The sequence below is a fragment of the Mobula birostris genome, chromosome 2 (assembly GCF_030028105.1).
Source record: "Mobula birostris isolate sMobBir1 chromosome 2, sMobBir1.hap1, whole genome shotgun sequence".
In the NCBI taxonomy this organism is placed as follows: domain Eukaryota; kingdom Metazoa; phylum Chordata; class Chondrichthyes; order Myliobatiformes; family Myliobatidae; genus Mobula; species Mobula birostris.
The window spans coordinates 131,465,328-131,485,394 of NC_092371.1; the positions used below are offsets into that span (position 1 = coordinate 131,465,328).

The 20,067-nt window shown below is 45.4% G+C and overlaps 1 protein-coding gene across 3 annotated transcripts in view; it reads left to right on the top strand.

Annotated features, from left to right (window-relative positions):
• The first annotated feature begins 1,494 nt into the window (after positions 1-1,494).
• The window catches only part of tlr5b (toll-like receptor 5b), a 29,413-nt gene continuing 10,840 nt past the window's right edge, over positions 1,495-20,067 (top strand). Inside the window, exon 1 of one of the 3 annotated variants that reach the window (XM_072248332.1) lies at positions 1,495-1,643. In XM_072248332.1, the coding sequence (XP_072104433.1) occupies positions 1,632-1,643 (12 nt within the window). In that variant the 5' untranslated portion in view covers positions 1,495-1,631. Of the gene's footprint in view, positions 1,644-11,804; positions 11,985-20,067 lie in introns of those variants that run through there. The other 2 variants (XM_072248340.1, XM_072248345.1) reach the window with 2 other exon arrangements.

Consider the following 20,067-nt stretch of genomic DNA (forward strand, 5'->3'; position numbering starts at 1 on the left):
GAGAGTACCTGCCTCCACCACTCTCTTAGACTTTTTAGTTTCCAACCATCCTCTGGGTGAAATGATTGTTCAACATTGACAGACAAGGTGCAAATCAGCAACCATTTAATGCATTGTAAAGTCTGGAGGGCCCATTCCTCTCCCAGTGACCCAGGCGCTGGTCATGGAATCACTGGGCTCCCTGTCATCTCTATCTCTTCCAGCTAGGCATGGAGTGGCTGGCTTGGAGGTGAAGCCTCTTTGAGATGAACAGCCAACTAACTCCCTACCCCCAGTTGTGGCCGAAGTGGGGTCACACCTGCACACCAGCCATCCCTGTTGTCCCTGGGGTGGAGGACAGACAAAGATGGTCCCCTCCCTTGAACACACCAGCAGAGGCCCAGCCCAGACATGTAACCTCAGCCACTGACTGAGGGAGGGATGTTGAAAGACTTACTTGGGTGGTGTAAGGACAACGGCCACCAGTTATCTGCAGGAAGTTGATGCAAGTACATTTCCTGCCCTTGTGTTGGTCAAGAGCTGCCTGTGCCGATCCTCAGCTCTCCTGGAAAAATACCCAGGAACAGAGGCATACAAAAGGGAAACAGGCCATTCAGCCCCATATATACATGCTGACCAGTGGGCACCCATCTGTATTAATCCTATGGTCTCGCACTTGACCCACAGCTGTTCATGTCCAGGTGATTCAAATGCTCATCCAGACACCTTTCATTCCAGCAGGGTGCTTGAGGCACCCCACCCATAGGTAGAGAGGTCCACATCAGATCTGCTTGAAATTTCTCACGCCTCACCCTAGATCTACATCCTCACTCCTGAAGTGAGATGGGTTATGTTGGAATTTAGAACATCACTGGAACCCCACTGGGATCCCCAGTCTTGCCAACTCTCGTACCATACTGGTCCAACCCCATCCCTCCAACCACTGTATGGCAAACCCAAGAAAAAGTCCGAGTTCATCACAGGTGCAGCCCTTACAGCATCTTCAGGAGGCACTGCCTCCGTAAGGCAACATTTATCAATAAGGATCCTCACCATCTGGGTCCTGCCCTCTTCTCACTGCTACCGTCAGGCAGGAAATACAGAAACCTGAAGTCCCACACCACCCAAAAGGTTCTGGGGCAGTGACTTTCCTATAACCATCAGATATTTGAACTGCCCTGAACAACACTAACCCTACCTCAGTAATGGAAAACTATAGACCTCTTCTTGCACTAGCAAGGACTGGTCTCCGTATTTCTTTCTTTTGCAATGTTGTTGTTTACAGTCTTTTTTTCTTTATTGTCATATAATTTATATTCCGTGCATTATCTGTGTTCTGTGATGCTGCTGCAAGCAAGTTTTTTATTGTACCTGTACCTCACTGAACTTTTGCAGTTGGCAATAAACCAGACTGGAGTCTCTGTCCCGTTTCTCTCTGTCTGAATCCTCCCCGGAAGCTCTGCTCCTCCCACTGACTCACAGCTCACAGACATTCATTTTTTTTCGACAACTGCACTCTCCAGTTTGCTGGATTACGCCTCCAGCAATGTTGGCAGAGAAGTGAAACTCCAGAGTTGGTTTAATCCTGAACTGATCGCTTGTGATTCTTACTGAGAGTAGCTGCCTTCTGTTCCCTCCGCGTGGGTCCTGAAATGACTGATGTGGTAAGTGTGGACTACAGGTGAGAAGGCAAGTGGCTGACAGGTAGCTTGAGACACAACAGAGGACAGCTGTTGCAATCTGGAGCAAGAAACAAACTGCTGGGGGAAGTCAGTGGTTCATGCAATATCTGTGGAAGGACATTTCCGGCAGAGACTGCCAAGACAGAGTGGAGGGGTGGAGAAAGAGATAAATGGTATAAACCATTGACAGCGAGGGGTGGGGCAGGGGCTGGTAGCTGATATGTGGAATCAGATGAGGAGTGGGCTGATTGGCAGATGGAGCCTGAAAGTGGAGGAGGAAACAGAGACCAGTGTAATGTTGAGTTATTGCCCATTCTCTCTGCTATTTAATTTTGGCCACTCTGTTCTTCTGTCCCAGAGGCTGAGGTCCTCAATACTGCTGCTTTGTGTTCAGCAGTCCCAGGCCAGGAATTGTCACAGGTCGTTGAGGATATGACACTGCTCAAGGAAGCTTTAGAATTACTTCCTTTGTCCTTCTGTAACACATCATCCGAGGGAACTAGTAGCAGTACTCACCTCAGCACTCTCGTGCCTGCCTTGTAATTGAGTTGATCTACTCGAGAAGGAGGAAATGTCCCGGCTTCAGCTTCAAGTTTCAAAGTGTCCTGATCCATTCATGTGACCACCGATGTCTCCACGTCCACAGAAGGCTAAGGAAATTTGGCATGTTTGAGTGTACATACCACCACGTTCAAGGATAGTTTCCATCTCACTGCTATCATGACTCTTGAACTGTTGAATTTTTGATATCTCAGTCTACCTCATGGTGGCCCTAGCACCTTATCATCTACCTGCACTGCACTTTTTCTGCAACACTTTATTCTGCGTTCTGTTATTGCTTTTCACTTGTATCACCTTGGTGTACTTATGTATGGAATGATGGTATGTAAACAAGTTTTTCCACTATATCAAGTCATCACTTTTTATTGTCATTTCGACCATAACTGCTGGTACAGTACACAGTAAAAATGAGACATTTTTCAGGACCATGGTGCTACATGAACAATACAAAAACTACACTGAACTATGTAAAACAACACAAAACTACACTAGACTACAGACCTACGCAGGACTACATAAAGTACACAGAATAGTGCAGGCATTACAATAAATGATAAACAAGACAATAGGCACAGCGCAGGGCAGTAGGGTGGTAGTCCGATGGCTTGAGGGAAAAACTGTTACATAAATAAACAGCTGTACTCCGGCCGAGTATTTCGTTGGAGTCGGATGTAGTCCAATTTAATGTCCATTGGAGAGCAGAATGGACAGTAGATATGACAATAATAATCTAGTTCCAGTCTAATCCTGTCACTGGTTTGAAGAATCTGACAGAAGCAATGTTGGTAATAGTTGATGTTTAGCAGTCCCCTCTGTAAATTTCTCAACGCAGACGGGGTAAGGAACACTGCGCCCTGAGGATCATCAGCTGAGACCCTGATCTTCAGACACTCTTCCCACCAGTCACTGGAAGGTTGTCCTGTGGATGGATGATGTCTGCCCTCAGTGAGAGGAGTCTCCTGGCATAGAAGTGATCCTTGTTGTCCTGATAAAAAGTCTTGGCCTGAAATGTCATATGTTTTCTTCCATTCCCATAGATGCTGCCTGACCTGCTGAGGTCCTCCAGTAGTTTGTGTGTGGCTCCCAATTCACTGTCTGCAGTCTCATGTCTGTTGTCATGGGTCTCAGTGATGGGTAGTGTTGTGCAGGGGGAGGGCAGGTTGATGAATGACCTTTGCCTTCCAGATGTTTAGTGAAGGTCCTTCATCTCACTGCCTTAGCTGGAGGAGTAAGCCGTGGCACTTCCCCCCGTGTGCTAAGCTCAATGACCCACCTTGGTTCCACGGCAGGGTAGGGGCATTTGGTGGTGAAGGTGAAACAACAGTTCAGAATTGAACTCAATGTGAAGCAGTAGTTCTACCAGCTGAGCCACCATGCCTCCCCAAAGTGGCAAGGTGCCAGACAGCAGGAGAGGGTGCTCAGACACAACATCTGGGAAAATCTACAGCACAGAAACAGGCTACTTCAACCCATCTTGTCCTTCTACATTAGTCCTATTTGCCTACAAAGTACCCCTATCGCTCTTCACTTTTCCTATCCAAGTACCTGTTCAAAACCTTTTAAGCATAATTGTATCCATCTCCCCCACTTCCCCACTCAGCTTGTTTCAGATATCCATCATCCTAAGTGTGAAAAATGTGCCTCTCAGATCTTCTTTAAGTTTCTCCCTTCTCACCTTTAACCTGCAACATCAAGTTCGACTCCCCTGCTTAGAAAAAGATTCAGACTATCTATGCAACCTGTTCCCCTTATGATTTATATAAACCTCAATCAGGGAAGGGAACAATTTAAATCACCCATCAGAACTGTTCCTGGTGGTCCGTGCTCACTGGTACAACGGTGACGGAACTGCCCCCTTCCTCTTGATCGAGTGTCATTAATCCCATCTCCACAGCAGCGGCTGACCGACTGAGTCTCTCCTCCATTAGCATCTTCCATTATTTTACTTTCCCTGCTGTATCTGAAGTGAGTTCCAAGGGAAGGTGTGTACAGGTAATGGTGCGGCCCAGAACTTACTACCTGTGTAATAATGAGAGGTGAAACAAGCTGTCCACCTCAATAGGACATGCCACATTCACACCCCTCCCCGATCCTGCTGAGATCTCACATCCCTGTGTAAATCACCGATTAGTTAATGATTAATCATAAATTACCAATTGGCCAATAGTTGGTCAATAATTAATCTCACCACAAACAGTGAAGACTGGTAGTTAACAGTGTAAAAACTGAGAGTAGAGCGACAACTGTTCCCTTATTTTCTCTCTCCAGCCCAGGGAACAAACATTTCAAGCAGCAAACAATCTGGTGGGAGGAACTTGAGGGGTTGAGCAGCGTCTGTGAAAAGAAGTCCCTCTCATGCCAGATTTTGATCTGACACATTGGTAATTCCTTCTCCCCCCCTCCCCTCTCCACCCCACCCCACCCCACATGCTGCTCAACTCATTGAGATTCTCCAGCAGATTATTTATCATTGGCAGATTAGATCTTAAATCACTTCAATATTTCCTTAATTTTCCATTTTGTCATTATTTTCTCTCTTCCATAAGCTAACCTTCTTTCTCTTCCGAATGTTGAGGTTTCCAGCTGTTGAGTTGGAGAGTAGGTTGAGATAGCCTAGACAATCTACAAACACTACCATTCACCCACTCCAAATTTCCCACTGTTCCTGCTCAGTGGCCTCTTCCAAACACCAGACACCTCACAAGGCAGCAGAGAAGACCCTGGGGAAGAGAAGAACGCCTGGAGTTCAGAGAAGGGACCCACTGTGAACAGCTTGCGTGTGGTTGTCGACCTGAGCAAAAAGATCACAGTCATTCTCCCTCTGCTGTTCGTTTCTTTTTCTTCACTATCTCCTGGATAATTTGGGCCAGTTCCTCTGAGGGGGGACACATCCCTCTTTCACCCCTTCCCCACCAGCCATGAAAATTTGCTTTTAGCAGCAGTACGATATATTACAAGACAAAGACAAGCAGGTTAACATATATACTAAAATTAACAAACTTATGCATAATTTACATAAATGCTGAAATAAGAATAACAAGACCGGTGTGAGATTGAGAGAGAAGTAATGTTGTCTGAGGTAGTGTTGGGTGGGCGGCGGGGTGGGGGTGGGGGGTCAGGTTCTTGTATCAACTTGATGGCTGTGGGGAAGAAACTTGCTGAATTTTGTTCCTAGATCTTCTGCTTAATGGCATCATTGAGAGGAGGGTGTAGACTGTATGGTCAGAGACCCTGATCATGGGCATTGCTTCCTTTAGATGTCCGTGATAATGTGAAGAGCTGGACCCAGGATGGTATTGGCTGGTCCCACCGCTCTCTGCAGTCTCATGCGTTTCTGTGCATTGCAGTTCTGTATTAGGTCATGATATGACCGCTTAAAACATTTTCCACCATAGTCTGTACAATACACTCATTGACGCAGAACAAGTGCTGGTAAATGGGATGAGTATAAATGGGTATTACGGTCATCAGACATAGGAGCAGAGTTAGGCTGTTCAGCACCTTGAGTCAACGTGGATACAGTGGGTGAAAGGGCTTGTTCCTGTACTGTGTGACTCTACACAAAACAGTGTGAGGGAGGATGGTTAGGGGGATGTGATCACTTCGTACCCCAGCTCCTGGTGCAGTGACTCCAAAGCCAGGAGAGATGGAAGGGTTCCTGACACAGTCCCCTGCCTCTGAGTGTCTCACTCTCTGCAGCCCCTATACTCTACAGGGATTACTCTATCTGAAAGTGACAGGAAGACGAAATATGTCAACCTGTGCTTGCAGAAGGAACTGTTGTCCAACACCAGCAATGAGACAATCTGTTCCTCTGAATTACTCAACACTCCTGTCTTGAGTTTCCTCTATCTAAATATAAACATTAGCTTTATTTGTCACGTGTACATTGAAATATCAAAGAACAGTGACATGTATCATTTGTGCTGTATCAGCAACCAACACTGAACGAGGAAATGCTGGGGACAGTCGACAAGTGTCGCTACACTTCCAGCACCAACACAGCAGCTCACAACTTAATAACCATGTCTTTGGAATGTGGGAGGAAACCAGAACCCCCGGAAGAAATCCCTACAATCACGGGGAGAATGCACAGTACAAACTCCTTACAGACATGTCAGGAATCAAATTCCGGTTGCTGGTTCTGTAAAGTGTTACACTAGCAACTACTCTGCTATGTCACTGTTCTGTTGGGCTAAGTGACTAGTAGATCATCCCTTCATGGTGTGGTCACCCAGAGACAGTCACCTGCTTGTACTGACTACAGTTTGGTGCTGGTGGAAGAGACTTGACAATTGAGGGGTTATTGACGACATCCATTGTTCCAGCGGCACTAGGAGAGGAGATACAGCCAGTGCTTGCCCTGCAAGTGCTGAATCCTCAATGCTGGCCTCCCACACAATGAGAAAGCAGGTGGAGATAGAGGAGGGCGGGGGGACTGTTGAGAGATGGGAAGGTGTTTGTGTCCAGAGGGGAACATGGAAATTCATCTCCAGCTACAGCTGTAGTTGGGTATTTTACTTGTCTTTGTTGCAAGTGGAATTGAGTGCAGCAGAAAAGTCTGTTGGCTCCAGATACGTACTTCTTTGTAAGCGGTTCCTCGGGATCAAGGATTGTACAGGGTTCTGATGAGACTGTGCCTGGAATAGTGTCAGGATTCCCTATCCAAGGATGGAGATAACTGACCTATAAGTAGACAAGGAGCTGCTGTATCTGCATTAGTGTATAATTGTCAAATGTCCCAAGATAGAGTGAAAAGCTTTAGTCTGCATACCATTCATTCAGATAATTTGATACATTTCAAGGTACTGTAGTTAAGGGAAAACAGAATACAGAAGATCATGTTATAGTTACAGAGAAAGTACAGTGCAAGCAGACAAAAATGTGTGAGACAAAAATGCTGAAGGAACTCAGCAGGCTGGGCAGCATCTATGGAAAAGAGTACAGTCGACATTTTGGGCTGAGACCCTTCATCAGGACTGAGAAAAATAAGAAGTCAGAGCAAGAAGGTGCGGGAAAGAAAAGGAAGAGTTCAAGGGGGGAGGGGTATAGTAAAGAGCTGGGAAGTTAAGGTGAAAGAGATAAAGGGCTGGAGAAGGGAGAATTTGATAGTAGAGGACTGAAGATCACAGAGGAAAGGGAAAGGGGAGGAGCACCAAAGGGAGTCGATGGGCAGGTAAGGAGATATGGCGAGAGAGGGAAATGGGAATGGTGAAGGGGGGCAAATACCAGAAGTTCGAGGAATCAATGTTCATGCCATCAGGCTGGAGGCTACCCAGATGGAATATAAAGTGTTGCTCCTCCAACCTGAGTGTGGGCTCATCTTTACAGTAGAGGAGGCCGTGGATAGACATGTCAGAATGAATGGGTAGTAGAATTGAAATGGGTGGCTGCCAGGAGATCTCGCTTTTTCCGGCAGATGGAGCGTAGCTGCTTGGCAAAGCAGTCTCCCAATCTACATCAGGTCTCACCGATATGCAGAAGGCTAGACTGGGAGCACCAGGAACAGTAGATGACCCCAACAGACTCACAGGTGAAGTGTCGCCTCACCTAGAAGGACTGTTCGGGGCCCTGAGTGGTAGGAAGGGAAGAGGTGTAGGGGCAGATGTGGTACTTATTCCACTTGCAAAGATAAGTACCAGGAGGGAGATCAGTGGGGAGGGATGAATGGACAAGAGAATGACTCCCTGCGGGAAGTGGAAAGTTGGGGGTGGGGTGGGGGACGGAAAGATGTACTTGGTGGGATCCCGTTGGAGATGGCAGAAGTTACAGTGAATTATGTGCTGGATGTAGAGGCTAGTGGGGTGGTAGGTGAGGACAAGAGGAACCCCATACCTGGTGGGAGGATGGGGTGAGGGTAGACGTGCGTGAAATGAAAAAGATGCAGGTGAAGGCTGATGGTGGAGGAAGGAAAGCTCCTTTCTTTGAAGGAAGAGGACATCTCATTAGTTCTGGAATGAAAAGCCTCATCCTAAGAGTAGATGTGGCTGAGACGGAGGAACTGAGAGAAAGTGATGGTACTTTTACAAGTGACTGGGTGGGAAGAGGTACAGTCCAGGTAGCTGTGGGAATCTGATCAATACATGGAGACTATTATATTCTTGCAATTAATTAGAGCTGATTGAGAAAGAACAGGACCGGGAACTCAGCAAGACAAGGCATAAAAGTTTCGGGCGTGATGTGATAGAGGAGGGGGCTTTGGAATATTGAACAAGGAGACCATCACTGCAGCAAAGAAAAAGGTATAAGAAAAATAGGGTTGTGATAGAAAGGAATTCTAATTTCCCCAGTATAGACTGGGATTACTTTACTGTGAGAGCATTACTTGGGGTCGAATGAAAATGTGTCCAAGAGAACTTTTTGTGTCAGAATGGAGATGGGGCACTGCTGGGCCTCTCCTAGGGGAATGGAAGTCTTTTAAATGTGACATAGCGGCGTTCAAGGCCAATATCTTCCCATGAGGATGAAGGCTATGGATAGCAATTCCAAAGATGCTGAATCTCAAGGGATATTGTAGATCTGATGAAGGGAGGAACAGTATATTATACACATGGGCAAAACAGACCAGGCCCATCCCTATCTATATTATGGGAGTACTTAAAAAATTACCAGGGACACAAAATATCACGAGCAAGTAAGAGTAAGGAAAAATCCAAAGAAATTTATATACCCAGTGTCCTAACCCGTTAAGGCAAGTGAGCTGTAAACCTACTTTTCACCCCCGTGGTCACTTTAGTGAACTATGGACTTGTATGCCAAGATCTCCCTGTACCTTGGTGCTTTTGAAGATTCTGCCATTAACTGGTTACTTTCCCTTATATTTGACCTCCCCAAGTGCGACATGTTATACTTGCCCAGATTAAACTGCTCTTCCATTTCTCTACCCACAACTGCAGCAGATTTATATCCTATTGTATCCTTTAACAACCTACGTCACTAATCTTTGAGTCATCTGCAAACCTACCAATCAGTGTATTTGCATGATTATGCAGAATGTTTATATCTTAACAATCACATGTGTGGTTGGGAGAACTATGATTGCCTGTGACATATTAACGTGATAAGACCTTCCTTTGTCTACCCCTCCTCACGCTCTTCTCTCTCCACTTTTCCTCCACTAGTCTATCCCCCCACTATGTCTCTGACTTCTGCTCTCTCCCTCACCTCTCTTCCCACTCTCCCCATCCCTACTCTTCCTCCTTCGTACTCTCTTCCCTTTCCTTTCTCCTTCTCGTCTCCCACCCTTTCCTGCATTGCTCTCTAATTCAGATCCTTTTCCACTTTCTAACCACCATTTTCCGAAGTTACCTTCCCGTAACCCTTCCAAAATCTTCTCTCTCTACTAACTCGCTCTGCTTCCTCTGCCGGAGGCTGAACTCCCTATTTCACGCCCGGAAATCCCTCAACAATTTAATGCAGTATACGATATTCCGCCCCTGTCTCTTGCTTCAAACACACAGCAATCTAAATTATTGGCTTACACATCCTGCAAGCTGAAAAAGTCAACAACTATCTCAGCACCTGGCGTTCTTTCAGTCACCCTCGCGTTTTGCTCCTCCATCTTGCAGCTAATTACAGCTAATAATGGCTGTAACTGGCATTAAAATCTGGCTAATAACGTTAACAATCTTTACAGTACTGTTCCACTTGTTACCTACCCCGTAACTGGGTTGCCAAACCAGCAGAAATGGATCACTCAGTTGGAGTCTGGATTACTAGAACTAAGAAAGTTTCATTAAAGAAACAAGCAACACAGTAAACGAAAAGATTAATGAATGCAACAGTTCAGCAATGATAAACACAAATGTGCACAGAATTAAGATAACAGGATCAATCAAGCTCTATCGTTGTCTAGGGGTAAATGACCAATTTCAAAGTGACGCAAAGTTCAGTCCAATTTAGTTCAGTTCGCAGTAATCGTTGCCATGGCGATGGACAATGTTGGGGGAAGGAGAGAGAGAACGAGAATAAATGATCATTCAAAACGGCTTCCACACACAGACCTGCGATATTGCTCATAAGCAGCTTTTGGGCGAGTCCTTTGTGATGTCACCTGAGGTCACCGACTGTGACCCCTCCTCCAGATGCGGTCGATCCTCTGCAGTGAACCCGGCACCCAAGCGAGGGCGGACACACACCGGGTTCCCGCTGATCGTACCTTTCCTCCCCGTGCGTTTATGGCCCGGCACTTCCCACCGACTTGTGAGAGGCGCACCGCTTCCAGGGTCTCGTTACCTCGGGTGTCGTGTGTGCTGCCTTAGCGAACCTGTCCCTTTTTATCCCCCTGCTAGGGTATCGCCTGTCCATTACTTCAAACCGTTCAGAGTTCAAAGGGGGAGCCGCTCTAGACAGCTCTCTCTCCCGTCCCTTCATTACACATCTCCAGATCGCCTGTCCATCACTTCAAACAGTTCAGGGTTCAAAGGGGGAGCCGATCTTGACAATACCCAGACTGATGGCTCCTTCATTAACACCTCCAAATGCTGCTTCATTGTTCCTTATCTCTCCTTCCCCTGAGGACAGGTAGCAGACCAACTGCTGATCACACAGGACAGCTAACATCTATGTGTATTCTTGTCACACACTTTAGCAACAAAATCAAAACACTAAGACGTGTCACTTTAAAATGAATTTAAATATTTTAAACATTTCAAACAAGAGAAAATCTGCAGATGCTGGAAATCCAAAGCAACACACACACAAAATGCTGAGTTCCTCCAGCATTGTGTGTGCGTGTTTTAAGCATTTAATTATTTGGTTAAACTCTCGTCAATCTCTGGCGCGAGGGCGGTGAACTTTTACGTCAACCTCTCTCTATCCACCAACTATGTTTACCCATAAACTTTGCACTGTCATTCTCTTTGGTTGTGACTCAGTGCTGCAACCAATCCGGATTTAATTATTCCAATCCAGGGATAAAATCCAAACTTTACCTCTGCGCTAGTATTCTGTAGCTTTAGTCCCTGCAATTTCCTTTTCCCTATTTTGAGTCTTTGTGCTTGACTGTGCAAAGCTCGTCCGATCCCCATTGTCACATACTTCTTCATTAGAACCAGTGGTAATTATTTACAGTTTCCCGACGGGGATTTGGTCAATGCAGGATCAAACTGTCATTTCCTGAAGATTTCAAGCGCAGAAGAGGTCACGGGGACCTCTTTCGCAACTGGGAGCTGGAAAGTTATTGAATGATTTATTGTATATAATTAATTTTTGAATAAAGTATATTTTGAAATTTTAAAAAATTTCCAACCCCAAGCTGATCTGTAGCAGGTGGAAACTCTCCTCCGTCGGTCATCCCAATCCTAAACCCCCATTTCTTTTCAAATATATGAAAATATGTCGATGGTGGAGATCAGAAATATATATTTAAAAGACCATTAGGAACACCCAGTGTGTTAGACCGCTTCTATCTACGGTGAGAGAAACAATTAATATTTAAGGTGTGAGACCCTTCGTCAAGACCGTCTCCAGCATGAAAAGCTGACAGTTCCTCTCCACAGAATCTCTCTCTCTCTCCCCCCCACACCCCAGTAATGTGACCTCTTTCATAACCTGCAGTTGTCAAATAACTGCACGTCTGACACATCGTCTCGCCGTCTATGTCCACGAGCGTCGCACCAACTGAAATCGATCACAAATCCCAGACCCTCTCCGAGAGTCAGGGTAGCCTGCCTTAGCGTGGAGCAATATCCGGACAGAACCGGGATACAAGACGTGGATCAGTACCCGGAGTGCAGACAGAACCGTAGTCCGGGGTCAGTGGTAAGGACAGAACGGGCTCCAGTGTGTAGATCAGTGTGGGGAATGTTGGCGGAACCGCGGTCCGGGGCAGGACCGGAATTCAGGGTATGGACAGTACAGTATTGGGGTCTGGAATGTGGAGTGAGGATCGGGTTTGAGGACAGGGTTCCTTTTTCATGAGCTGTCACCTACCTACGAGTTTTCACGCCCGAGAATAGTTATTGGCAGCGGAATTAATAGTATTTGTGTGTCTCGTTATCACTGGAATGTCCATGGAATAACTAGAACAAAGTAAGATCTTACCATAAAATCGACCTTTGTGGTTCCTTTCTTCAGCATCTCATTCTAAATCTATCAGCGCATTGTTGTCCCGCCGGGTTCCTTCTGTTACAGTCCTCTTAGAAGCCGGACTGAACGTACATTTTGTCACAGAAAATAGTATTCAGACACTACTAAATTCGAACTTCTGGCTGGCTAAGTTGCCACAGAACTGTCTGCGGGCAAGTGAACAATGATTAAAGTAATTGGGAACCGCTGGACCTCATCTTCCAACATTTACCTCCAGCTGTTTAGAAAGGGACAGAATCCATTGTGGTTTAATTTAAGAGCCTGGGGTGAATCTGCCCCTTTCAGAGGAATAGTAATATCCAGGGAAATTATTCGACATATTCTGAGATACAAGATTAATGTGCATGAGGATCATGTATAGTCCTACAGAACAATTGACAAATATTAATTTCCTCCTAACAGATTTAACAAACACCTCCAATTTCTTTTCATTTTCTCAGTCTCCCTCTCATTCTGTTTTTTTTCCTCTTTCCATGTCACTCACTCTCTCTCTCTGGTGGAACTCAAAAACCTTATATAATACTTTAAAACTTTCAATGTATTTAAATTGGTTCAGGAAAAAGATGGCTTAGGTTCAAACAGATAAACTGCTTGGATTTCAAGACAGTTAAACTGCAAGGATTGAATAACAGGCCAATTGCAACAGGAGAGTGTTGATGGGAATGTGTTGAATAAAATGGGTGAGGGTGGGGGCGAATAGACAGATTGTCATATACATCTGTCTGTCTGTGTCCTGTTTTGCGGCGGTTGGCACCCAGCTTTATGGTGTATTACCGCCACCTTCTGCTCCTAACCTATACTTTATCCTCCCATCTTTGGCCATCCTAGTACCCTATTCCTGTTTATCCGTCATATCCTATATAAAACCCCTGTACCCCTTAAGAAAGCTAAGAATACCCTAACCTGTGCTCTCTCACCCATGCCCAGCAACCCTTTTAATGTGAATTCCTGCACCCCCAACTCCCTTGGATTAATTCTCATCATCTCTCTCTGTATCCCATACTTCCTGCAACTCAGAACTACATGTTCTACTGACTCCTCTTCCTGACATTCCTCACACAATCCTGTCTGGTGTTTCCCTATCATTTTCAATGTTTTGTTTAATGCACAATGCCCCAGCCTTAACCTGGTCCACACAGTCTCCTCTCTTCTGTATCCACTACCTACCCTAGTACCTGCAACACTTCTATATTTGATATAAATGCCTCCCTTCCCCCTCCCTGTCCCATCTTTCTCGCCACATTTGGTTGATCTTTTCTTTTACACACTTAACCTCTGCTTTACTGATACTAATGTGCATTTCTATGTTTCCTTTCCTAAATGCCCTCTTTGCCAACTCATCCACCCTCTCATTCCCCTTCACTCCTACATGTGCTGGAACCCATAGAAATTTTACCTGACCTCCCTGATTTGCAATTCTTGCAACTAACTGAAGGACTTCATAAAGTACATCTTGCCGACTGTTTGTGTGAAAAGACCCTAAACTCGCTAGAACTGAGGATGAATTTGAGCATATCAACACTTTGATTTGTCTAGCTTTCTCCACCCATCGCAACGCAACCAACACTGCCAGCATCTCCACTGTATACACCCCTAACTTAGATGTTCTTCTGCTGATTCCAATTTCTTTTGCTGGTATAACCACCCCAAACTCTATCACTCCTGTTTCAGGTTCCTTAGCACCATCTGTATAAATCTGAGTCTAATCACGATATTTTTCCATCATATGACAGTTAAATGCATTTACCAAATCAGTCTTATATCTTCCTTTCCTTTTCACCTCTAACAAATGCCAGTCTATGTCAGGCCATACAAGCTTCCATGGAGCTACAACCGGATAAACTACTGAAGGACTTATCTTTAGATCAAACACTCCACATTCTTTAGCAATATCATTCCCTACCCGACTAAAGTTACCCCTCTGAAACCTCCCATTTTCCCAGCACTCCTGCAACACTCCTTTAGCAGGGTGAGAATCATTGTGCCCCTGCAAATTAGCCCAGTAGTTTGCCATCAATTGCATCCTTCTTAGTTTCAAAGGCATTACTCCCATTTCTACCTGTAGGGCTGACACTGGTGATGTTTTAAAAGCCCCACTGCACACTCTCAAGGCCTGAGCCTGAATCACATCCAGTTTCCTTATAAGAGACCTAGCTGCTGATCCATATGCTATATTTCCATAGTCCAACACAGATCTCACTAAAGCCACATACATTCTCTTCAACGCTGAACAACTTGCTCCCCATTCCCTACCAGTCAAACATCTCATCACATTTATTACTTTTTTACATTTCTCCTCAACTTTCCTGATGTGGTCTGCCCATGTTAATCGTGAATCAAATATAACTCCCAGATATTTAAACGATCCAACCCTTTCTAATTCAATCCCATACATCCTTAACTTCTTCCCTACCTCAATTCCTTTCCTGGTAAAAAATACAGTTGAGTTTTTTCTACTGAAAATATACATCCCCAATCTTAACCCTACTCCACCACTGCATCAATTGCTTCTTGTAGTTTCCTGATTATATGGTCCATGTTCTGCCTCTTTTCCACAAGGCCCTATCGTCCACAAACAGTGACCTACCTATATCCACTGGTACCTTTCTGAAGACATTATTGATCATAATGATGGAAAATAACGGGCTAATCACACTACCTTGAGGTTTGCCATTTCCCACTATGTACTGTTTTGATAATTCTGATCCAATCCAAACTTGAATTTTTCTACCAAACAAAAAATCTTTAATCCAATTAAAAACTCTCCCACCAACCCCCATCTTGTGCAGTTTAATTAATAATCCTTCCTTCCACATCACATCATAGGCTTTTTCAACGTCAAAAAACACTGCAACTACCGATTCTTTATTTGCCTGGGCCTTCCTTATTTTAGTCTCTAACCTTAGCAATGAGTCCATGGAATTTCTTCCCTTTCTAAAACCACTCTGATAACTTGCCAACATTCCTCTCTTCTCAAGCTCATAGGACAACCTTTCTGTTATCATCCTTTCCATTATCTTACATATATTTGACGTTAACGCTATTGGTCTGTAGCTAGTGGGTTTTGACGGATTCTTGCCAGGTTTCCTTATTGGAATTACTACTGCTTCTTTCCATGCACTTGGTAATCTTCCCTCCTCCCACACTCTTGTTATAAAAATGCAGCAATTTCAAGAGTGCTCCTTCTCCTAGAATTTGTTTTAGCATCACAGAGCACATCAGACCTTTCCCTGGGGAGGTTGGTCTCCATCTCTTTATTGCTCTCACCATTTCTGCTAACGTAAATGGATCATCAATTATCTCATCTGTTCCTTCCCTCCTGTTTAACACACCTGGGTGTTGACTCATTGTTCTTTCCCTTCTCCTTCTTTCTTCTTCAGACAAATTTTCTGAACTGTGTATCTGTACAAATGACTTGGCCATGATCTCAGCCTTATCCCTGTCATGTACATCAGGGTGCAGTGTCTGTCACGGTCCGGTCCTTAACTACTCATTTCAGTTAATTTCCTTTTCCATGTGTTCCACCGGGCTCCTTGATTCGGGCACCTGATTTTCATCCGAACCGGCAGGATAAAAACCCCGGCTTACAGCTACTCGGGGCTGGTCCGTCACCGTAGCCAGGGCGGGGGTGAATGTTCCGAGCCGCCAAGAATAAAGGGCCGTCTTCATGAGCTTCTCCGTCTCAAGGTTCATATTGTCTGTTGTTGCTTGTTTTTGTTGTCTCATATCCAGCTGAGTGTTGCTGGCTGTTTTACCGCCGCTCCAAACCGGGATACGAGTGGTCTGTCGTTGTTTTGTTTTGAAGGCTTCCAGTCCAGTCAAGTGATTGCCGGCCGTTTGCTGCTTTATGAGCTTCTCCGTGTCAAGATACATATTGTCTATTATTGTTTGGCTTAAGCCTGGTTTATACTTCTGCGTTAACTAGATGCCGTAATCTATGCAAGTGGCCTATGCGCTGTGTGAGCATTTATACTTGTGCGTTGGTATGTCTGTGTCGCTCGGCAATTCGCGCACGTCACGCATGCACACACACCTGCCCGCGCAAGGCTTCATGGTCATGGTAGTCTTTCTCGGGGTAAACAAGACGTAAGCGTTTTTTTTCGTGCGAAATGTGTCCTCCATAATTTCGGAGGTCTGTAAAGCTTTATGGAAAGCATTGCAGCCAGAGTTCCTTCCCTGCCCTTCAGTCGCCCAATGGGAAGCAATTGCAGCGTAGGATGACATGCGATGCTCCCAAGTGGACCAATTACAGTTGTTCGTTCTGCGTGGCCATGACGTGCGGTTATATGTTGGGAGAGGTGAGCATCGCAGCAACGCAGGCTCTCGCATAGGGACCCGCGTCGGCTTTGCATATGGTTTGCGGCGACGCAGACCTTACGGCGTTGTGTTGATGCAGAAGTATAGATCAGCCTTAAAGGTCGTCTCCTTTCCAGCTGAGTAGATCCGGCTGTTTGCCGCTACTCCGAGTTGGGAATTCTGTCTCTTCGTGTCCCGGTCAAGTCCAAGTCCGTCTCCGTGCCTGTGTCCTGCACTTGGGTCCGCTTCCTCCAGCCGCCCCTTGCAGCAATGTCAGCACGGACTGGATGCCTTAAAGGGCCTGTTTCCCTTGCTACATCTCTATGTGACTACAAGTACAAAGGCCTGTTTAGTTACCTATCGTCCACACAGTTACATATTTCAATAACCACACATTATCACAAAAGGTGCTGCTCGACACCCCTGAGTTCCTCTAGCAGGTTGTATCTCTTCCCAGGACAGAGCTGTGGGTGACAGAGCCTATTTGTCCATGGCCTTGGGCTGTGCGGACAGTCTGACTGCATGCTACTGAGGGCTGAAATGGGGACATTATTTCTACATGTGTGTGGGCTCCCAGACCTCAACCTTTATTAAACACCTATGCACAGTACCTTTTAGGAGGCTGGTCTGTGAAATTTGTAGCAAAATCTAGCAGAAGCAACTTTATTCTCCTCTATAGAGGAATCTCACTGCAGTTTTTTTAAAAAAAAGCTGTTGGGGGATATTTTGGGTTGTTGTAGAACCTGGTGCAGCTGGGTTTTGTTCCAGGTCCTGTTCTCCCCTGGTGTGGGGGTAGGCTGTTCTAGGGCCTGGTCTCACTGGCTGTATCAGGAGCTGGGCCAGGCTGTTGTTGACCTATTTTGTGGAGGAAGTTTTAATTTTATATGGGCTGCTGTCTCAGAACAGCCTGAAACCATCTGGTGGAGAAAGCAGTCAGGACTCTCAGAGCAGCTCCCCCAAGAACACTCCAAATGTTGGTCAATATTTTAAAGAACCACCTCAAAAGGTAATATAATACAGTGACATATGTTTCAAATTAGTAAAATTACTCAAGCCACCTACACTCTAGCTCCCAGAATCCTCTGTGATGTATGTATAAAACACACATACAAAACCACACGGACAAGTGGTGACCCTTCCCTGCACTTATATCTCTGAATGTTATTTATCTTTTATCATGAGGTGAACTTACACAGAACTCATCACAGTGACGACTCAAGCTGTTCTGTTTCTCTTTGTAAATTGCCCCCTTCTCTCTGTCCCATTCTACTGTAATCCACATCCCCATTTGTGACCTGCCTAGGTACCCTAGGTAGCACAGGAGTATAGTTCTTATTGACTTATTTAGAGATGCTTCACAATTTCAGGCCCTTCTGGCCCAACAAGCCTGCGTCTCCCAGTTACATGTGACCAATTAAATTACTAACCTGTACATCTTTGGAATGTGGGAGGAACCCAGACTGTCCACACACCAATGATCAGCGATTGGGGGAGGGGGTTTCAATTCCTGCCACTCTGTAGGGAGTTCGTACATTCTACTAATTACTGCATGGCTTTCCTTCCACGTTCCAGAGATTTACCTGTAAAATCTCCTTTGCACACTTTCAACTATAATGGCATCCATTCCGCAGCAGGGTAACCAAAACTGAACACAATATTTCAAATGAGGCCTCACTAACGACCTGTACAACTGCAACATAAAATCTCACCTTCAATACTGAGCACCCTGACTAATAAAACCAATGTGCCCAAACCCTTCTTCATCACCCCGCCTTCCTGCGTCTGTTGGGGTTTGTTCCAGCGGTGGTGTAGCCCAGATCTGGATTGCACTGAGTGTGGATAATTCTTGAGATATGAGATCACTCTCAGTTTTCCATAATCCAGTGAATGAAGTCCCAAACTGTTCAACCTCTCCCCATGAATGGTTGGCCACGGGGATTTGGGGGATGGTGGGGGGGAGGGTGACTTTGTTGCTTGATTGATATTTGGCAATCTTGGGCTCTGCAGTCAGTGTGACCACTGTTTAAATCTCTCAAAGTCACAGTGATAGCAATGTTGTGGTTGTGAACTAGTTTGGAACTTTGGCTCTTTTTGTGAAGGCACAGAAGAGGAAGCACAGCTACCTCCCTTTAACAGCACAGCGCAGTATAGACCCTTCAGCCTATGAAGTTGTCATGTCCTATGTAAACCTTCTCCACCATCAGTCTAACCCCTATGTCTTAAACAGCCCATAATCACCCATTTTTCTTTCATCCATGTGTCTATCTAAGAGTCTCTTTGATATCCCTGGTGTAACACCCCTAACAGTACATTCCAGTCACTCTATGTGTAAAACCTACCTGAAATATCTCCTTTACACTTTCCTCCATTCCCCATAAAAGGGTGCTGCCTCTGGTATGAGCCATGGCCACCCTGGGGAAAAGGCCCTGGCCCTGGCCCTCCACTCTATGCCTCTTATAAGCTAAGTATCAAGTTGCTTCTCATCCTCCTTCACTCCAAAGAAAAAAGTCCTCGCTCATTCTCTAATCACGAGGCGACCAGAAATGAACATAGTGTTTCAGGAATAGTCTAACCACAGTTTTATAGTACTGCAAAATTTCCTTGTAGCTCGTGACTGCTGAAGGCTGACACACCATCACACCAGATGCCTCCTTATCTGTTTCCTGGAGAGCATTCCAACTGGTTGTATCACCCACTGGTACGGGGTGGGGTGGGGTGGGGTGCTACTGCACAGGACCAAAGTAAGCTGCCGAGAGTTGTAACTTAGTCAGCTCCTTCTGGGGCACTAGCCTCCATAATATCCAGGATATATTCAAGGAGCGATGCCTCAAAAAAGGTGGCATTCATCGGTAAGGACCCCCATCACCCAGGACACGCCCTCTTCTCATTGCTACCATCAGGCAGGAGGTACAGGAGCCTGAAGGCACACACTCAGTGTTTCAGGAACAGCTTCTTCCCCTCTGCCATCCGATTTCTGAATGGACATCGAACCCTTGAACACTACCTCACTACTTCCTTATTTTTTGTGTACTACTTAATTTAACTGCTTACTGTAATTCCCAGTTTTTTCTCCATTATTATGTATTGCATTGTACTGCTGCTGCAAAGTTACTAAATTCCACAATATATGCCAGTGATATTAGACTTAATTCTGATTTGGATTCAACCTGGTGACAACTTTCAGGAATGTATGTACTTGGACCTCAAGATCCCTTTGTTTTTCCACACTGCTAAGAATTTGACCTTCCAACTGTATCCGTTCACACTTTTCCAGATTGAACTTCATCTGCCACTTATGCTGACCTCACATTCATCAAGGTCCCTCTTAGAGCTGAACACCAAAGCCAGGTATTCATTAAAGACTTTCCTACCTCGTCTGACTTCAGGAACATATTTCTCCCTTTATTCCTTTGGGGGTGAACGGCTGGTCTGTGATCAGCACAGCATTGTCAGTGAGAAT